The sequence below is a fragment of the Macrotis lagotis genome, chromosome X (genome assembly GCF_037893015.1).
Source record: "Macrotis lagotis isolate mMagLag1 chromosome X, bilby.v1.9.chrom.fasta, whole genome shotgun sequence".
NCBI lineage: Eukaryota > Metazoa > Chordata > Mammalia > Peramelemorphia > Peramelidae > Macrotis > Macrotis lagotis.
In genome coordinates, this window is record NC_133666.1 from 119,124,566 (window position 1) to 119,143,154 (window position 18,589).

The 18,589-nt window shown below is 39.6% G+C and overlaps 1 protein-coding gene across 3 annotated transcripts in view; it reads right to left on the minus strand.

The window, feature by feature from the left end:
* Positions 1–18,589, minus strand: part of ABCC6 (ATP binding cassette subfamily C member 6) — a 67,492-nt gene that overhangs the window by 6,747 nt on the left and 42,156 nt on the right. Inside the window, exons 18-31 of one of the 3 annotated variants that reach the window (XM_074207455.1) lie at positions 17,227–17,394; positions 14,511–14,685; positions 14,233–14,296; positions 11,512–11,620; positions 10,709–10,916; positions 8,371–8,681; positions 7,470–7,669; positions 6,209–6,335; positions 3,259–3,360; positions 2,594–2,740; positions 2,291–2,449; positions 1,981–2,147; positions 964–1,158; positions 236–295 (exon numbers count right to left, since the gene is read on the minus strand). In XM_074207455.1, the coding sequence (XP_074063556.1) occupies positions 277–295; positions 964–1,158; positions 1,981–2,147; positions 2,291–2,449; positions 2,594–2,740; positions 3,259–3,360; positions 6,209–6,335; positions 7,470–7,669; positions 8,371–8,681; positions 10,709–10,916; positions 11,512–11,620; positions 14,233–14,296; positions 14,511–14,685; positions 17,227–17,394 (2,151 nt within the window). In that variant the 3' untranslated portion in view covers positions 236–276. Of the gene's footprint in view, positions 1–235; positions 296–963; positions 1,159–1,980; positions 2,148–2,290; positions 2,450–2,593; positions 2,741–3,258; positions 3,361–6,208; positions 6,336–7,469; positions 7,670–8,370; positions 8,682–10,708; positions 10,917–11,511; positions 11,621–14,232; positions 14,297–14,510; positions 14,686–17,226; positions 17,395–18,589 lie in introns of those variants that run through there. The other 2 variants (XM_074207454.1, XM_074207456.1) reach the window with 2 other exon arrangements.

The window sequence follows — 18,589 nt, forward strand, 5'->3', positions numbered from 1 at the left end:
ATCAAAACATTTTTGAATCTCAAATGACTTCTAATAGCATCATCTCACATATAAATTTGATAGAGACACCATCAATGCTTTATCCAAATAATTTATAAAAATGTTAAACAGCATATGAGACCTAGCAACAGTTCCTGGAAATATTCCACTGGAGACCTCCCCCTAAGTTGGCCTGGGACCATGATTGCCTACTCTTGAGTCTAGAACATCAAGCAATTCCAGATCCATTGAGTACCTGTAAAGTTATCCAGTCCACCTCTCCTCTTTTCCACAAGATTAGCATGACCATAACTCACTGTGTAGGTAAGGAAGAAACTAATTAAAATCTCCACAGGGAATATGATATTTGCATAAGTCTGGAAGGCATAAGATGAGAGTCTATCTTTGTGAATCTACAGTTACAAAACTGTATAATATTGGTCATATTACATAACCTTTTTGCAGCCTCAGTTCCCTCCCTTCTAACATGGAGATATTACTTCCCAGGGTTGTTGCTGTTTAAGACACCGTCATTATTTATCAATGTCTTTGTTTATTCACTAATTGTTATCAATATAAAATGCTTCACAAGCTTGAAAGTATTATGGAGATGTCAATTATAATGCATGGTAGAATATGTTCCAGACAAAGGGGAAGTAATTTTCACCTAGAGGCCTGATGTATTTCCTAACTTGCACTGCCATGATTCTGAAACCAGGCTATGGTCCTGTAATCCCAAGGATTGCATGTGTTCTTTCCTCTGTATTCTTCTTGTCCCTTCTGGTCTGAATTCACTCTGTATAGAGCGGAATTCCCCCCTACCTTCAGGGTCCTGTGTACACCCAGGGGAAGGGTTATTAAGATCTTAGTGGCGGACTGAGTTCACAGGGGAACTTGGGTTCAGGACTACAGAACCACAAACAGGGCTTTAGGGTATCTTTCTGGGCAGACACTGGAGGCAAAGACACTGTTTCAAGGGGTTACCTGCTGCAATCCATCACTGTGTGAAGTCGGTGAGCAATAGTCAACACTGTGCAATCTGCAAACTGGTCTCTGAGGATGGCCTGGATCTGGAGATCATTCTGAGGATCCACAGCAGCTGTGGCTTCATCCAGAAAAAGAATTTTGGTTTTCCGGAGCAGGGCCCTAGCCAGACATAAGAGCTGCTTCTGGCCTACACTATGTGGGCAAATAGGAAAAAAAAATACTCAAGGGATGACCAAGAGGTCCCTAAATCCTCCCTTTTCCTACTCCATGTCCTTCCAACCCTCTCCTCCACCCCCAACATTCATATACCATTCTGTTTTTTCAGATAGTCTGAAAGCCAAGGCAGAGACTAAGATTGTGGCTGTTATTTTGCTGATTGCCATCTGCTCATTGTACAACTGGAAAGGAATGGATATTTCTAATCCAAGCTCTAACGCTTATTACCTGTGTGACTTTGAACAAGTTACTCAATTTTTTGAGATCTATTTCCTCACCTGTAAAAATTGAACAATTTGGAGTAAGTGATCTCCAAAGTTTCTTCTAACTCTATATCTCCAATTCTATGATCTGAAAAATCTGGATCCTAGCTTGGATTCTTCCACTTACTACGTGAGGGTGACTTTGAACCAAATCAGTCTCACTGGGCTGAAATCACCCCTATCAAAAAGGGACAAATATAGCCAGAAGGAAAGGAGCTAAATTAAACAGAGTAGGAGTTCATCACCTGGGACCCACAGATCCCCAGTTGATAGATTTAAGGGATCTGTGAATTTGAATTTGAAAGATTACATCTGTTTATTTATTTGTTTGCTAACTTTTGTTTCCTACGTTACCAAAAAGGGTAAGAACTCCTGAAATACATGATCGCTTGCAGTTCTTTCCAGAATATGTTTTATACCACTGAGATCACAAGAGGGTTTTAGTCTAGAGTCCAAACAATGCTTGTCATACCCAATGCCTAGCTCTAGGTAAAGGAGTTCAGTGTTCCTTTTTATTTTTCCCACCTTTCCTCACCTCAGGTTGTCACCTTGGTCTGAGCATTCATATAATAGCTGGCCAGGGAGACCTAAAATGAAAGTCTTGAGCTGAACCATCTCTAATGCTTCCCAAATTTCATCATCAGAATGTTCATCCAAAAGATCAAGGTTCATTCTCATGGAGCCAGGAAACAAGATTGGGTCCTAGGGACAGAAGGGGAAAAGTAAAATCCACCAGTAATATCCTAACAAAACGAAGGACAAGGCCTCTCCTAACTTGAATATGATGTATAAAGTTGACATTCCTATGAATGACTACTAATGGTTTTCTACAGTAACCAACATACCTGAGGGATGATAGTTATTTTGGACCTCAGAGCATGGAGCCCCACTTGACTGATATCTACCCCATCAATCCAGATCCCTCCTTCTGCAGCTTCGATGAGCCTCAAGAGGCTAATGGTAAGGGATGATTTCCCTGCCCCTGTTCGGCCAACAATGCCAACCTAGAGTAAAGGCAGAGGAAGGTGTCATCTTCTGTTATTGGAACTGGCTTCTAAGAAACTCAAGGCAAACCATAAGCCATTCAGAGTAATAGTTTTCTGATGTGTGGTAGTTACAGTGGATGACCAATAGGAGTTCTTGTTTACCTTCTCCTGTGGTTGAATTTTCAGAGTCAAATTCCTCAAAGCCAATGCCAACTCTGGCCTGTACCTTAAACTATAGTCTCGAAATTCAATCTGGCCCATGGTAGGCCAGGTATGACCGATTCCATCAAGGGGCAAGGTCCAAGGGGCCTAGAGAAATGGGAAAATTGCAAAAAGCAGAAGGAAGAAAAATTCTCTTAAAAGAACTTGAAACTGGAGTCTGGGCATTTAGAAGAAAGAAAGACTAAAGGTTTTCCTATGCTTGAAGATAATATAGTAAAATTAGAGGTCATGATAGGTACTTGGGTAGATGTATATGGATCTACGCTGAGCATCCTAAAACAGAAAAGAATCTTGGAAACCAACTAGTCTAAACTATTCTGTATCAAAGATCCTAATGTGCAACATCCTTCAACAAACGGCCAGCCAGCCTCTCATTCCCCAACCTCCATTGATGGGTTACCCCATTCTGCTTTAATTTTTTTCTTAATATCCAATTCTTTCTCCATCCCAAAGTGGTAGGTGAGATATAGGCATGAATTTCTGATTTTTGATAAACCCAGGGCATCACAACATATGGCCAACTAGAAACAGGCACAAGCCTATGGTCGTACCTTGATTAGTAAAGATCACTGTGCTTTGTTTCAAAAGAGAGAAAGTGGAATTACCTCTTTGGAAGTCCTAGAATAGTCTCTCATCCTCTCCACAGAGACAATGTTATTCTGCAGGTCTGTCCAGGAGCGTACTACCCAGTGTAGGATCTCAGTCACCTGGCATGAATAAAGTGAGTGACAAACAGGTAGATGGTCCTGATAACAAACTAGCTTGGTAGATTGAGTGCTAGAGACCTGCTCTTTTTTGATCCTATACAAACATATCCAAGAATACAGAACTAAAAGAGGTCTCAAAGCCATATAATCCAACCTCTTCATTTTACAAATTGGGAAACTGAGGATCATGGAGGTTAAATGACTTGTACAAGGACAAGTAAGAAGCATCAGAAGTGGGACAACCCCAAATCTTCTGTTTCCAATGCCAATGTCCCTTCTGTTTTACTAGCTCTCTTCTCCATTTGAGGACAAATGATAGGGAGCAAAGCAAGCACTCTTTCTTGGGGTGACCTTCAATCAGCCTTCCTTTAGGCAGAAATGCTAACAATCATAAATATTCCAGAAAGATACAGATGAGAAAAGAAAAACAAGATGACCCTGATCCTGGATAATTCAAACAAATGTTGAGCAATCTGGCAGTAAAAACTTGGCCCATCATCAGAAAGGCAGATAGTCATATTTTGTAGTAGAGGAAAGGGTTTGTACTAAAACATTCATACTTTCTCATCCCTTTAGGTCTGAGGCATGCCTACATAAGATGTCTGACTGAGATGAAAGGGAATCACTGTTGACCATGGAGCAGAGTAAAGGAAAGGCTCACATGGTCTTGATTTCCTTATCACTGAACTCTAACCAATGACTGACTAGTCTGAATTCTCAGCCCCATTCACTTACACTGAAGATTCTGGCAAGAGTGCAGAAACTCAATAGTCACCTACAACTCAGTCCTCAGGTAAGTATGAACTTCTCACTTCTGGTGGCAGGTTGGATTCCTTTCCACCATCACTTCCCCTTCCCCAGACCACCCCCACAGTCTCCTTTCAAGTACAATGAGGTGTCAGAAGAATGCAAAAGTGCAGAGAGAGACTGATAGTAGACAAAAGGGTATCATCATTTGGTATGGAAAAGATCCAGCCCTTGGCTTCAGACAGGTGGAAAGCCAGTTAAAGGGTCTGGCAGACTCCAAGTTAATGTGAGTCCTTGAGATTTACTTTATCTAGGACAGAAGATGTCACAATCTTAAGGGATGTTCCCAGAGTGGTGTGCCTTTTTCAGCAACTAACCTTAAACCTGACTTCAAGGTCCTGACTCTGCCACCAGTTGCCCAGATAATATTTTCTAGGTTTTTATACCAAGACTCTTTACACCTATCTTACTGTTACTTCTCTATCCCCTTTGCCAGACTGATCTTCATCCAGGTCATGGCTGCTATTTGGGAGGGTTCAGCAAGTGCTCTCTTCTGGTCTTTTCTACTTCTATATTATTTCACTTGGTGGTAACATTAGCTCCTACAGTTTAGTGATCATCTCCATGCAGATGATTCTCATATCTACTTGTTCAATCTTCACTTCTCTTCTGACTTCTTGTGTTACATTTCCCATTACCTTTTAGACATCTCAAGTTAGATGTCCTGTGGACATCTTAAATTCAAATTCCAATCTGATTATCTCCCCCACCCCGAAATGTTCCCCTCTCCTTAACTTCCCTTTTACTCCTTTTTTTTTTTGCAAGGTTTTTGCAAGGCAATGGGGTTAAGTGGCCACACAGCTAAGTTATTATTAAGTGTCTGAGGTCAGATTTGAACTCAGGTACTCCTGACTCCAGGGCACTCCTGATTCCAGGGCCAGTGCTCTGCGCCTCCTAGCCACTCCTTTCCCTTTAACTCTTTAGAGCACCACTATCCTTCCAATTCCCATATTCCACCACCGGGCAGCCTTGGTGATATCCTCAACTCCTCATTGTCTCTCACTTTCTCCCTATATCCTGGTCAAGTCTGGTGGCTTTTGCCTTCATAATATCTAGTGTATACCCTCTTTCTCTCTCTTCTGAACTGCAACTGCCCTGGCATAATTCCTCATTACCTCACATCTGGACACCTGCATTAGCCTCAAGTCTCTTCCCACCCCAGTCCATCCTCCACTCTAGTGTAAAAATTATCTTCCTAAAATGCAGTTGTAACCTTACTATTCAATAATTTCTGATGTCTCCCTATTACTTTACAGCATCAAAGTCCTCTGTTTGGTTTTTAAAAGTTTTCTAACCTGGTCTTTTTCTCTCTTTTCCTGCCTTTCTCATACCTTAACTTTCTTCCACATATTCTGCTTTCTGGTGACACTATCCTCCTGGCTTTTCCTTACTACATCTACTGACTCTGAGTGCTCCGACTGTGTACCTTGCCTGGAAGGTACTGCATCCTAGCTTCCTAAAATCTTACCTGCTACAAGAAGCTTTTCCCTTAATCTTACTGCCTTTCCAATGAAACTATCCTCAGTTTATCCTATTTATTTTTACAGAATCATTTGCAAGTGGTCTCCCTCATTATACTGTGATCTTGAATGCAGGAGCCAGGTTGTTTTTTTCTGCTGTTGTTTTTATCTCCAGCTCTCAGCATGAACTAAGTAGTTGATTTTATGCAATTCCTTTCACTGTGAGTGCCTCAGTTTCTACTTCCATTGGAATAGGTGATATCACTGGATCATTACTCTACAGTGGGAATGGACCTCAAAACCCACTTAATCCAACCCTTTCATTTTATAAATGAGGAGACTGAGGCCTTCAAAGGCTAAGTGACTTGTATAAGGCCACCCAGGTAAGCCATATATAGGACCTGAGTCTACTCTGACTCAATCTGGGTTTTTTCCCAAAGAGTCAGGGTGCCTTTGGCTCGAGTATTTACTGTCTTTCCTTGGACCTCTGAGGACACACTCTTCATACCTTTTCAAGACAAACTGGCTCCTTTAGTCTGCCCACCCTCAGCTACCTGAGACAGAGAAGGCTGATGGAGTACCTGGAGAGCCATTGAAACAGAAAACCCCACAATCCCTGGACTGAGATGGGGCTTGCTGAACACGGCGAAGAAAGCAGCAGTGAAGATGAGAATATTTCCTAGGAGCTCCATATTGGTTGCCAGCCACCTGTGTGAGAGGAGGTTTGTTTTTTCACACAGGGAGAGGCTAATTTTTTTCCTAATTCTACATTGTCATTTCAACCCTTTGGATAGTTTACCTCATATGGAGATTTCTGATGGCAACAAGGTCTAGTGCATTCAATAAATCTACCCTGAGACATAGTAACCTTGGAGGACTGGTAAGACCCTGGGGCTCCTATCCTAGCACTGAAAGGCAGTGACTCCCTTGTTTTTTGCACATATGTGTGTGAGAAACAGAGGCTCCTCAAGAATTTTGTACTAGACTTAAGTTAATCTATTTTGCTAGCAATGACACACATGGCAATCTATCTCCCATCTCCCTGTCTTTACACTGACTAATTCCAGGTCTGGGATGCTCTCCCTCCCCACACCCACTTCAGAATCCCTAACCAGTCAAGACATAGTTCAAACACTACCTTCTTCAGAAAACCTTCCCTAGATTTCTCCCCTCAATGCAATACCTAATACCTTCTCCTCTATGGTTTTCTTCCATATATTCTGTATATATATATATATATATTACATGTACCTATTTATAGGCATGTTTTTTTTTCTCCATTAGAACATAAGCTCCTCAGTAAGAGATTAAGATATGTTTGTTGCTTAACTGTAAAGGTATAACAAAAGCTTACACACCTGCTCTCCTACAAAGAAGCCTTCACCAGAGACCACCCAGGTAAAGAAGAGGTCTATTAAGGGAGAGGGAAATTTAGGCATTGTGCCTGATAAGCTGCCTCAAGGTGCATCCCTAGTTCCATGACTCCCCAGGAAGCTACAAGTAGAGCAATTTTTAGCTCCTTCCCTCCTCTGAAAGGAAGAAAATATCCTTATCCCATCCCATAGAACAGAGGGTGATTATCAAAGCCTTATTGACTTTCTTTACCATCAGTAAAATCACTGACTAATTGATCTTGGGCAATTACATATTTCTGCAAGGGAAATTTTCAAAATAAATTAGAGAACACACAAAGGTAAGCAGAGCTGGTGTGTGAGGCAGGAAAAGAAAGGAGGGAAAGAAGACCACACTGTATGATTTATCTCATGCCCTTCCCAAACCCAATGCAAGGTTCTAATAGAAGTTTCCTCACCTCCTTTCCCCTTTCTTCAAACCCTTTTATACCTGTCAGCAACCAGCCTGGGGAAGCTGGCTCTCTGGTGCTCATCTATCCGTGAGTCATTCTGTGCCATAAACTGGTCCTGAGCCTGGAAGGCCCGGATCACAGCATTCCCTTGGAATGTCTCTGAGATGTGGGAGTAGATGGGTGAGCGGCTAGCTGACTCCAAGCGCCTCAGTTGGCATGAACTGGCAACATACAGGCTCTGAGATCAGACAACAGACAGACAATGTGGGGTTGGGGTGTGGAGGGGGAGGAGACAATAGCCTTGCTCATAATATAGTAGGATTTAAGAGTTAAGATACAGGCTTGATAGAAACAAACATGGCAGGAGTTAGGAAATTTGAATTCTCCTCTTGAATATGTCACTGCAACCAGTGGCAGGTCTTGGGCATTGTCACTGAACATTTCCAGGTCTGGATTTCATCATCTGTCAAGGTCCTCTTGAGGACAACAAGGAAGACTATCACAAGAGTAACCAGAAATGACTTAGAGGTCACTGAAAAATATTGGAAAAATAAGCCCAAGAGAGAAATGCTTCACCTCAGTCAAGAGATGATCACAGTTAAATGGAAGTTGATAATTAGCTATTCTTCAACAACTTCAGTATGAAAATATGTTGGCTTTAAGTTAGCAATACTGAGGGTTATGAGAGATATTGGAGAAACTAAAGAGGGGAATTTCCTGAGAGATTCATGAGAACAGATGAGAAATCCATTCGTATACAAGAGCCCATGTCTAATATAGCCTTGCTTGGATGTAGAGAATGGCAGCCTAAGTACCAGGAGAGATGAGTGATGTATTATATATATCACTCATCTCTCCTGGTACTTAGGCTGCCATATATATAATACTATGTTTTGCCCCTCTTTCCTTTCTTGGAATTGTCTCTGTTGTATTTTATACCTGAAGCCCAATGTAGAGAGCCATGAGGGGCAGGACTACCACAGCAGCCAGTGGAGTAGTGATCACTACCACCAAAATCACCTCCATGAGTCCAAACAGGAAGCCTAAAAAAGACTTGAACTTGTCTGGCAGCACAGTATCGATGGCATCAGTCTCCTTCGAGAAGCGATTGAGCAAATTTCCTATAGGTGTTTGCTCAAAGAAGGTCATGGGGGACCTGGTCACATCATTTAGGAGCTTCTGGAACAGCTGTTGAGATGCTAGAACTCCTCCCAGTAGGACCACTGCAATGGAACCAAATCTTCCAATGGCTAAGACATAAAGACAGGAAATGAGAACTCATGGGATGGTGAAAGGACACTCCATTTGCAGTACATTTAAATTCTGACTGCCATTTGCTATCAGGAGCAAGTTACTTAAATATCACTGGGGCTCCATTTCACCAATTGAAAAATGAGTGAGACTATTGTCTCAGGTTCCTATGACCCTAGGGATGCATGTAGGCAGAGCAACTATTAGTTGAGGGAGGGAAGAAAGAGGGTGGAGAGTGGGAAACAGATAAAGGATTCTTTTAACTAAAACTAAACTTAACTAAAATTAATTAGCAGTGCAAATTAGGTGATTTATAATGTCTAGTCTGCTGTATCATCATCAAGTTCTTTATAATCCTAAAAGTCTATGGTAAAAATGAGTCAAGTGACTTACCCACTGATATAGTCCAGGTCTGGGACCCAGTTCTACCTGGGCCTCAGTTTTAACATGTATAAAACAGAGAGAGATGGTGCCTGTATTGCCCATTAAATAAATTAATGGTGTGAAAGTATATAACCCAGTATAAAGTTATATAATTGATGATGCAGAACTTGTGATAATTTAACCGAGTTTGTGGGGAATACACATTTATATGGCATCTTCTCTATGATAGCCATTGGGCTAAGCAATTTACAAATATAATCTCTTAATCTTCTCAACAATCCTGGGAGGTAGGTGCTATTATTATTCCTTTTTTCACAGATGGTAGAGATCAAGTGACTTGCCAGCTAATAAGTGTCTGAGATCAAATTTGAACTCAGGTCTTCTTAATTCTAAGCCCACTGCTTTATCCTTGGTGCCACCTCGCTGTCTAGGAAGGGTTTAACTAAGCCAATTCAAAGGTGAACCAAATGGCTAGGATAAGAGTGAACCTACTAAAGAAACCAAACTGTTCAATAGTCCTCAAGTACCTTAGAAAATCCAGTTTACCTAACTAATATAATTATAACTATCTCTTTTTTTAATTAACAATTCACTCAGAGAACAATTAACTTCTCTTAGCCTTAGTATAAATTGTATAAATTGAGAGGGTTAGACTGCTACTTGATTGGCTCAATTATTATAGAATTCTGAGTTATTGTAGCTGGAAGGGGCCATCTAATGCAACCCCTCACTCAGAGGTGGAAACTGGGATAGATTAAATGAATTGACTTGACCAAGGTCACATAACAAATTAGGGATAGGGTAACAATACTCGAATGTAATGAAACTATATTTATTTAAAGATTATTCTAAATTCGGGGGCAGATAGGTGGTGCAGTAGATAGAGTACTGGCCCTGGAGTTGGGAGGACCCGAGGTCAAATTTGACCTCAGACACTTAACAGTTACCTAGCTGTGAGACCTTGGGCAAGTCACTTTAACTCCTTTGTCTTAAATAAATAAAATTTAAAAGATCATTTTAAATTCAAATAAATGTTATAAATATAGAAAATATCTTCTCCCAATTAATCAGAAAGTATAAGGTGGTGGAATTTTTTAAAGAACCCAGAGAACCATCAGGACAAGTTACCCTATTAACAAATTTGTGTGCATAATAAATAGAGGGGTGATAAAAGAAGCTATATTTGGGAGAATCTTCAGCCTTCTTCCCAGGTGCCTGGTTTCCTGAGGAGTTTCTTATCCAGCTTTGGGAAGATCATCCATTGGTACATGAAAGGTTGCTTGGGAAAGGTGTTGCATGTTTATTTCTTATGGTTCATATCCAAAACATCTGGAGTACAAAATACATGATCTAAATATTTCTTTGGTTCTTAGTGTCTGTTTCTAAGGCATAGAAAAACCCAGGGTGTCTCTTTTCCTGAATCACAAGGACAGTACAGAATCCAGACTGTATTGAGAAGTGTAACACCTGGGCTCCTTATGAATGTTGGGGAGATGAAGAGGAAAACTGGGGAAGTCAGAGTTGTGACAGGCATCTACTCTATGATAACCATACTGAAGAGAAGAGAGAACCACAAAACACATGGGGAGCAGATTGTAAGGATGAAAGAGGAAATGGTATGAGGAGAACAGGTTAGGGACACCTTGGAAACAGCCTAGCAGCCCAAAGACCCCGACCCGAAGTCCGGTGTGCTGCTGCGTCCCGTTCACGATGGGGTCATCTGCCCAAAGACTAAGCCAGTAACCTCGAGAAAATGAGACCACCTGCTGACAGAGGAATAAAAACACCACGGAAAGGCAGATCGGTGTCCCCACTGCCCTCAAGTAGGCCAGGTACAGGGTGGTATTCACCTGAAACACAAGACAAGTGGAGGGAGAATAGGAGGAAAGACAGACATAAGGGGAGGGGGAAAGAAAAAGGAAGTGAGGCAGAAGGGAAGAAAAAAAAATCCAATTAAACTTCTTGAAATGTTCTATGGCGGGGCGGCTAGGTGGCATAGTGGATAGAGGACCAGTCCTGGAGTCAGGAGTACCTGACTTCAAATCCGGCCTCAGACACTTAATTACCTAGCTGTGTGGCTTTGGGCAAGCCACTTAAACCCCATTGCCTGGCAAAAACTAAAAAAAAAAAAAAAGGAAAAATGTTCTAGGGCAAGAATCAATGATTCTCAAGTCCACTAACCAATCATCTCTCTCCCACAAGAACTGCAGCCTCCTCTCTAAGTCAGAGTCCTAGCTAGAGTCAATACACTCTCCTTTCTGAAATATTCCCTTACTCTTACATCAGGGTGTCTTAGTGTCTTTTTTTATTCATTTATTTTCAGTTTTAAAACTACCAGGACATTTTTTAAAAGGTTAAAAACATACAGTAATGCAGTGACCTTTGGGGCAAAGGCTTGGGACAGCCACAGGCTATTGAGGGAAGAAGAAAAGAAACAACTATTACCTGGCCATATTGTACTCTGTCCCCTTCAGTCAACTGTCCTTTCATCCTGGTGCCCTCCATCTGGCTCTGCAGGGTTGTGCTGCCCTTTTCATGGGAGTTCTTCATGAAACTTCAAAATAGAACCAGTGGTTAAGTCAAATTTAACTTCTGAATCTTTCCCTCATTGGTCATCTGCACTAACATATTAAAATTATAATTTTTCTAAGTTTCACTTAGACCTCTGAGAGAAGAATTCTCTGAGATTATTTCCTGTAGAAAATAAAAGGAAGGCAAATTATGTGGGGTGGTATTTGTGCAAGATTCAGGAATCTTGTGCCTAATATCCCTAATAGACACAAATCTCAATTTTTTATGTATGGGTAGATTTTAAATGTGTTGTGTGGATAAAGACTGAAAGACAGTAAACAAACATAGCTAGGAACAGCACTCATTGACCACTCATGCTTCCTGCATGGGACATACCTGAGGAGCTAAACATTCATCAAATCTACATCAGATTTCCAAATTGATTATTTGTTTAATTAAGGTTATCATTGGAAGGACTGCCATAATTGTTTGTGTCTTGAAGACAAAGTATTTACTTTGTTTACATATGAAAACTAAGGTGAGGTATTCTAATCTGTTTTATTAAGGACTTTTGTCCTGTCATATCCCAGGAAAATATTTGCTGAACTTGGCATCCTGGTATAAAATGTTTAAAATATGAAATTCAAATTTACTTGAGAAAGAATAAATTTCTAATAATTTTATCATTGATATTTTAATTGTATTATTAATATTTATCATAGTAGTATATGTCTTTTTAATTATTAATATTAATATATTATTAATAATATATAAACAAAAATTTAGTTTAACTTCTATTATCTCACCTGATCTTCACAGAGGCCCTGTGAGGTAGGTAAAGCAGGGATTGTTAAATAGTTTTTATAGATGAGAAAACATAGTCTCAGAGAGGGTGGTAAGCAAATTGGGGCAGCAAGGTGGTGCAGGAGATAGAGTGACAGGTCTGAAGTCAGGAAGACTTCTTGCATTTAAATCTGGCATCAGAAACTTATTACTTATGTCACCCTGTTACTTAGCCTAATTTGCCTCAGTCTCCTCATCTGTAAAATGAGATGAAGACGGAAATAGCAAACCATTCTAGTATCTTTGCCAAGAAAATCTCACATGAGGTCACAGAGTCAGACATGACTGAAGGACTAAACAAGACCATGAGTAAAAGAATTGGTTCTGCCCCAGATTTCTTATTCCCTCTAGTCTAGTATTCTTTTTCACTATCGACATTTTCATTGACCAATATTGTAAAGGTAAAGGTTTTTAATACTTAAGTCATTAAATTTTGGAATATAAACATAAACATGAACAAAAATTAGTGAATTTTCTAATTGTTCTGCCCTACTAGCATACACATTATCAAACATTGGGTCTTTGGGTCCTGATATGTTCATATCATATATTTATTGATTCACATCTTACATATACAGATGTCAGTTTTAAATTTTGCCTACTTTCTCATTTATTGTAGTTTGTGTTCCATATGCTAATAATAATACTCTAATTGGGGCAAAATGTTTTTCTATATTAGAAATGAAAAGACAAGGAAATTTAATGTTTTTTTACAAGTCTGTAAAACTGGTAGAACTATTTGTTTTCCAGCTACCCATACCCATGGCCACTGTTTGTCTGACTTGGGTTCTCTCAATGTAGTCTTTAAAGGTCTTGTGCTCCCATCTTTAGACTTGCTCTTCTCCCTTTCTCATCTGAGAACCTTAACTGTTGATATCCCAAATCGTTCTCCAGTGCAGTGCCACTGGGATGAGGCCTTGAATGTTTTCTTCAAGGGGACTTCCTTTGCCCTGCTTTGGACCTCAATTAAACCTGGTTTGTACTTATATCTGACCCAATTCTCATGTCTGTAGCTGTATACATTCACCATTATGTTCACTAACACTGCAATCAGCTGCTCTGAAAAGAGAATGAATCTATCAATGCACAGCCTTAAGAAATAAACTGGAACAATATGCCTACTAACCAAATAATAGGGTCCTGTCTGTGCTAAAATATGGCAAAAGGATTGGTGAAGTTATTCCTTTGTGTAAGGCTCTATGTTCTATGAATATACAATTAGGAGTAAGGTAGTACTTGTCCTCAAGAAATAAATAAATAATCTATACTTGCTTACTAAAAGATGAAGGAGAAAAATTTGGAATTCAAAATCTTATAAAAAAGTGAATGCTGAAAATTGTCTTTATATGTAATTGGAAAAAATAACGTACTATTCACATTAAAAAATGTATAATCTAGCTGTGGAAGTGGGAGAGAGGGTGACAAGTAACATAAATAATTATAGCATGAAGAAGGCTGTAATGAGCAAGACATAGGTAGTATTCAAGTAATCCTTATTATGTAGACAGAGGCTGCAAATCCCATGACACCCTCTTGGAAAGTCAAGTTTTGTCCCCAGAGGGTTGCTAGCTATATATCTCCTTTAAAGTTCCAAAGTTCTTTAACAATTCAGAAGAAGAGTAAATCACAAAGGAAAAAAAGAAAATTCTGGAAATTACTGATCACTAGGACTCCTTCTCTCCATTTCCACTTTTCCCTTTTTTTCTCCTCTTCACCATACCAAGGAACCTCAGTAGGAGCTTCTGAAGTTTTCTAGATTTCTGTGTTCTCTTTCTGTCCTGGAAATTACAAAGGTAATAGAATTACACTGACCTGTCAGTTTTTCCTGCAGATGTCCCAATTTCTGAAATGTTCCTGGAGCTCTTCTTAACCATTTCTGAAAGAAGCATTTTTGAGAAATGGGAAGTTTTCTCCTGGGAGCTGTCTGCTTCAGAGGATCAATAAGGCTTTAGAGATTTAGATGCAGGGCACAGGAAGCCTAATTGTGTATTGACCTCCTCCCCTTGAGTAGAAACCTCAAGAAGCTGCCCCACCTTACCCCTTTCAAAAAAAGAGACATCTCACCTTGCAATCTAAGTGCAGGGAATTACCTTGGCTATAGTGGGCCTCTTTCTGTTCTGACTGGCCCAGAAATTCTGCAAAATAACCCTTCCTCAGTAGTAGCTCCTGATAGGAACCACTCTCAGCAACTGTTCCATCTGCCATCACAATGATATGATCCACCCATGGTAGGATGTGGACTGCATGGGTTACAAGAATGCGAGTCTAGGAAAGACAGAGTTGGGTCTTTAAAAAAGGTGCTTTTAAAAAAAAATAGGAACTTAACCAACAAACAGGAACATTTCAATATACAAAGAAGAGGGAATTGTGTATGAAAATGTGAACTTCCATTATATGTAATATCTTTATAGAAGGGTATTCAGCTAGGTCCTGATTAGTAAGAATTTTTGAATCTCATGAAATAGTCACATGTATTTAATTTGCACTATTTTAAATTATATTTATAAAATAAGGCAATTGGTTTCAATTCAATGGTAAAATGCGGTGTGAATAAAATCTCAATCATGAGACAACAGAATGTCTTATTTGTACTAATTGGAACCCAGCTATAGATTATAAATTCAATATGGTAGCAACACAACTTCCATATTGAAGACACGGGCTCAGTAACTTAGTCAACTGTAATCTTTCCCTTTCCCTAAACCTCTTTCTTGGGTAAAGATACCTGGGAAGACATATATCTAGGGAAGACTCTGGGTTGACCTTAGAATTTTGGCTTTCAGGTTCATAGGAGCATAGATTCATAACTGGAAAGGACTATGAAGGCCATAAGTCCAATCACATAATTAAAAGGTTTCACAGCATCACAATTCCCATATTTTACTCACTGTATAGAATCTTGAGACTAGGAAGACTGAGAAAGTCACTGAGCAAAATCAATTTCCTGATGCCAATATTGCCCATTAAACATCCAAAAAAGATGGTGATCTTCCCTATGTATTTCAGAATATAAATTTATATATGTGTTCATGTACTTGAATATGTAGTGGCCTGCTTCACTTTATATTGCTGAACAGCATTTAACTAAAATTGTGTTGACTAAATCTTATTTTCCCACTGATTTCCTTTATAATTTCAGACATTCTTCATACTTATTTCTGTTTGATCCTCTCTCGGTAGCAGTTTCCAACTTTCTCAGCTTTCTAGACTACTTTGTCTAAAGGTCTATCAGTAAACACTTAATCTTCAAGAAGAGATCAAATATTTAAAAGAGCCCACAAAGTGAATATGTAGTCTGAACAATGTTCTCACTAGGTCAGGGTAACTGGGATTTTACTCCAGGGTGTGAATTTTACTTGTACTCCATCATGCAGAAATAACTAAGTTCAAGTAATTAGTTGTCAGTTCCAGGTCCCCTTTCCCCTCACTTGTCCTGTTCCCTCATGTGATGGCAGATTCGGTAACTGGGGGTAGAAATGGAATCCCTAGGTCTCTAGAGCAGTGTCTTGGAACTTGTGTCCTGAGGTCTAAGATCTCTTATTCCTCCTGCTACCCAGTTGAATTTGTCTTAAAAGAAATGAAAATGTTATAATACCTACTATACTGCTTTTTGGAGTCGAAGGTACATTTTATGGTATTTGTTTTAGATAACAGAATTTCTAATGAAAACTTTGGAAGTAAAATGCTCTCCCCCCACCCCTGCCAACTCAACAATTTAAAAAAAAATTTGAAGTTTCAGCTATTAGATTTTTCTCATGCCTCCTGGATTTTAACACAAAATACAAACAACCTCACTAAATACTGCCTTATACACTCTCTTTGTTGCACCAACTAAAATGATGTTTTGTCCTTCCTTTTTTAAAATTTTTTTTTAGGTTTTTGCAAGGCAAACGGGGTTAAGTGGCTTGCCCAAGGCCACACAGCTAGATAATTATTAAGTGTCTGAGGCCAGATTTGAACTCAGGTACTGCTGACACGAGGGCCAGTGCTCTATCCACTGCATCACCTAACTGCCCCTTGTCCTTCCTTCTTGAAGATCATGACATCAAGAGAGTTGATGCCATATCAAGCACATGAATTGAATTTGAGTGACAGGGTGCTGTCACCAGCTTTACTTTTTCTTCCAGAGCTATCTGGGTACAGACATGAAACAGGATGACTGGAGATAGCCCTGAATAAGAGGCAATCAGGATTAAGTGATTTACCCAAGGTCCCATAGTTGGTAAATCTCAAGTGTCTGAGGCCAGATTCGAACTTCAATCCTCCTGACTCAAAGGTCAGTGATCTATCCACTGAGCCATGTAGATGCCCATTCCAACTAAAATATAAGGTCCTTGAGGGCAGGAGACATACATATTTCATATTTGTCCCATAGCAGTCCTTCACATTCTGCAGAATACAAATAATCATATATTGAGGAGAAAAAAGAGACACCGTTCTTCTCTTTCTTGGGGAAAGAGGAGAAGATAGAAAAGGATAGAAGCAATGGGACAATAGGATGTATTTGGAGCTCAGAATGGATTGAGGGCTGAGTCCTGGTTAATTGTGAAAGATGATTGGGGGTGGCTAGGTGGCGCAGTGGATTGAACACTGGCCTTGGAGTCAGGAGTACCTGAGTTCAAATCTGGCCTCAGACACTTAATAATTACCTAGCTGTGTGGCCTTGGGCAAGCCACTTAACCCCATTGCCTTGCAAAAAAAAAAAAAAAACTAAAAAAAAAGAAAAAAAGATGATTCTAGTCTGAAGCCTCTGAGACTGGGAGAGATGGGTTAGGCTTCATGTTCTATGCCCTTTGGGTACCATACCATTCCCTGTAGCAATCCACCTGGCCCAATAACATGGTCAAAGATGTGTTGACCAACATGAACATCCAAGGCTGCAAGAGGATCATCCAGTAGGTAGACAGATGCTTTCTTATACACAGCACGGGCCAGACTTAGCCTCTGTTTCTGGCCTCCAGAAAGATTAATTCCCTGAAGAAGAGAATCCAAGAGAGGGTTAGTTCTGAATATCAGTATGTTTCCCTATTGATGTAAATTGGCTAGTTTGTCTTTGCTAACTTCCTGTTGGTCTTGAGATATTAGATATTAAGTCCCCAAAATTCCTGCAAAAGACTAAGATCTGGAACAAAGAGGGTTACTTCCCAGAGCCCTTCCTAATCCAAACAATAGAAATCAACTTAGAATAGGGAAATGAACACAGTGGTTTCATATAGGCAACTTTGGACTTTTGTGAAATCTCAGAGGAGTAGGATAATAAACTTTTTATATGAAATTGTAGATCTCTATTATATACATCTTAGATGGTATCTAGGGTAAAACTGAATTTGGAAGTAGGAAGATGAGTTCAAATCTAGTTTCAGATACTAACAGTGACCATGGAGAGGTCACTTGACCTCTGACAACTTGATCTTAGATTCCTTATCTATAAAATGTGATAATAATAATAATAGCAACTATTTCCTAGGGCTTTGTGAGGATCAAAAGAGATAATACTTGTAAAATGTTTTACAAATCTTAAAAGCATGATATATTGTTTGCCATTTCCTTTTACAGTTCATTTTATAAATGAGGAACTGAGGTAAGCAGGTGTAAATGCCACACAGGTGGCCCTTAAAATATCATAAAAAGGGTAATCTATTATATACAACTTGCTTTTCTTTTAAAAAAAAGACAATACATACTTTTCAAAACTCTCCTTTTTGTCTGTGAGAGTCCTACATTTTAAGAGATTGAAGAAACTGGTCATCCAGTTCACTTCATTTTTACAAATGATACAAATGAGGTCCAGAGTATGACCTTGATTTGAGAGCAATTGATTTAGTATAGAGATGATAAACTTCCGTTACGAGCACTTGGATGCTTGGATAGGGAGGTGGGAAAGCCCTGAATCCTACTTCCTCAAATCCGGGTTCAAGTTTAGCTTGGCTAACTAGCCATGAGAAGTACCTGGGCCTTAGTTTCTTCCTCTATGAAATCAGGAGTTGGACTAGATGATTTTAAAGGTCCTTTTTTGTTCTAATCAGGTAGCTAGATAGTACAGTGGATAGAGCAGTGGCTCAGAATCAAGAAGACTCATGTTCTTGAGTTTAAATCTCATCTCCATCACTTACTAGCTGTGTGATCCTGGGAAAGTCACTTAACTCTATTGACCTCAGTTTCCTCATCT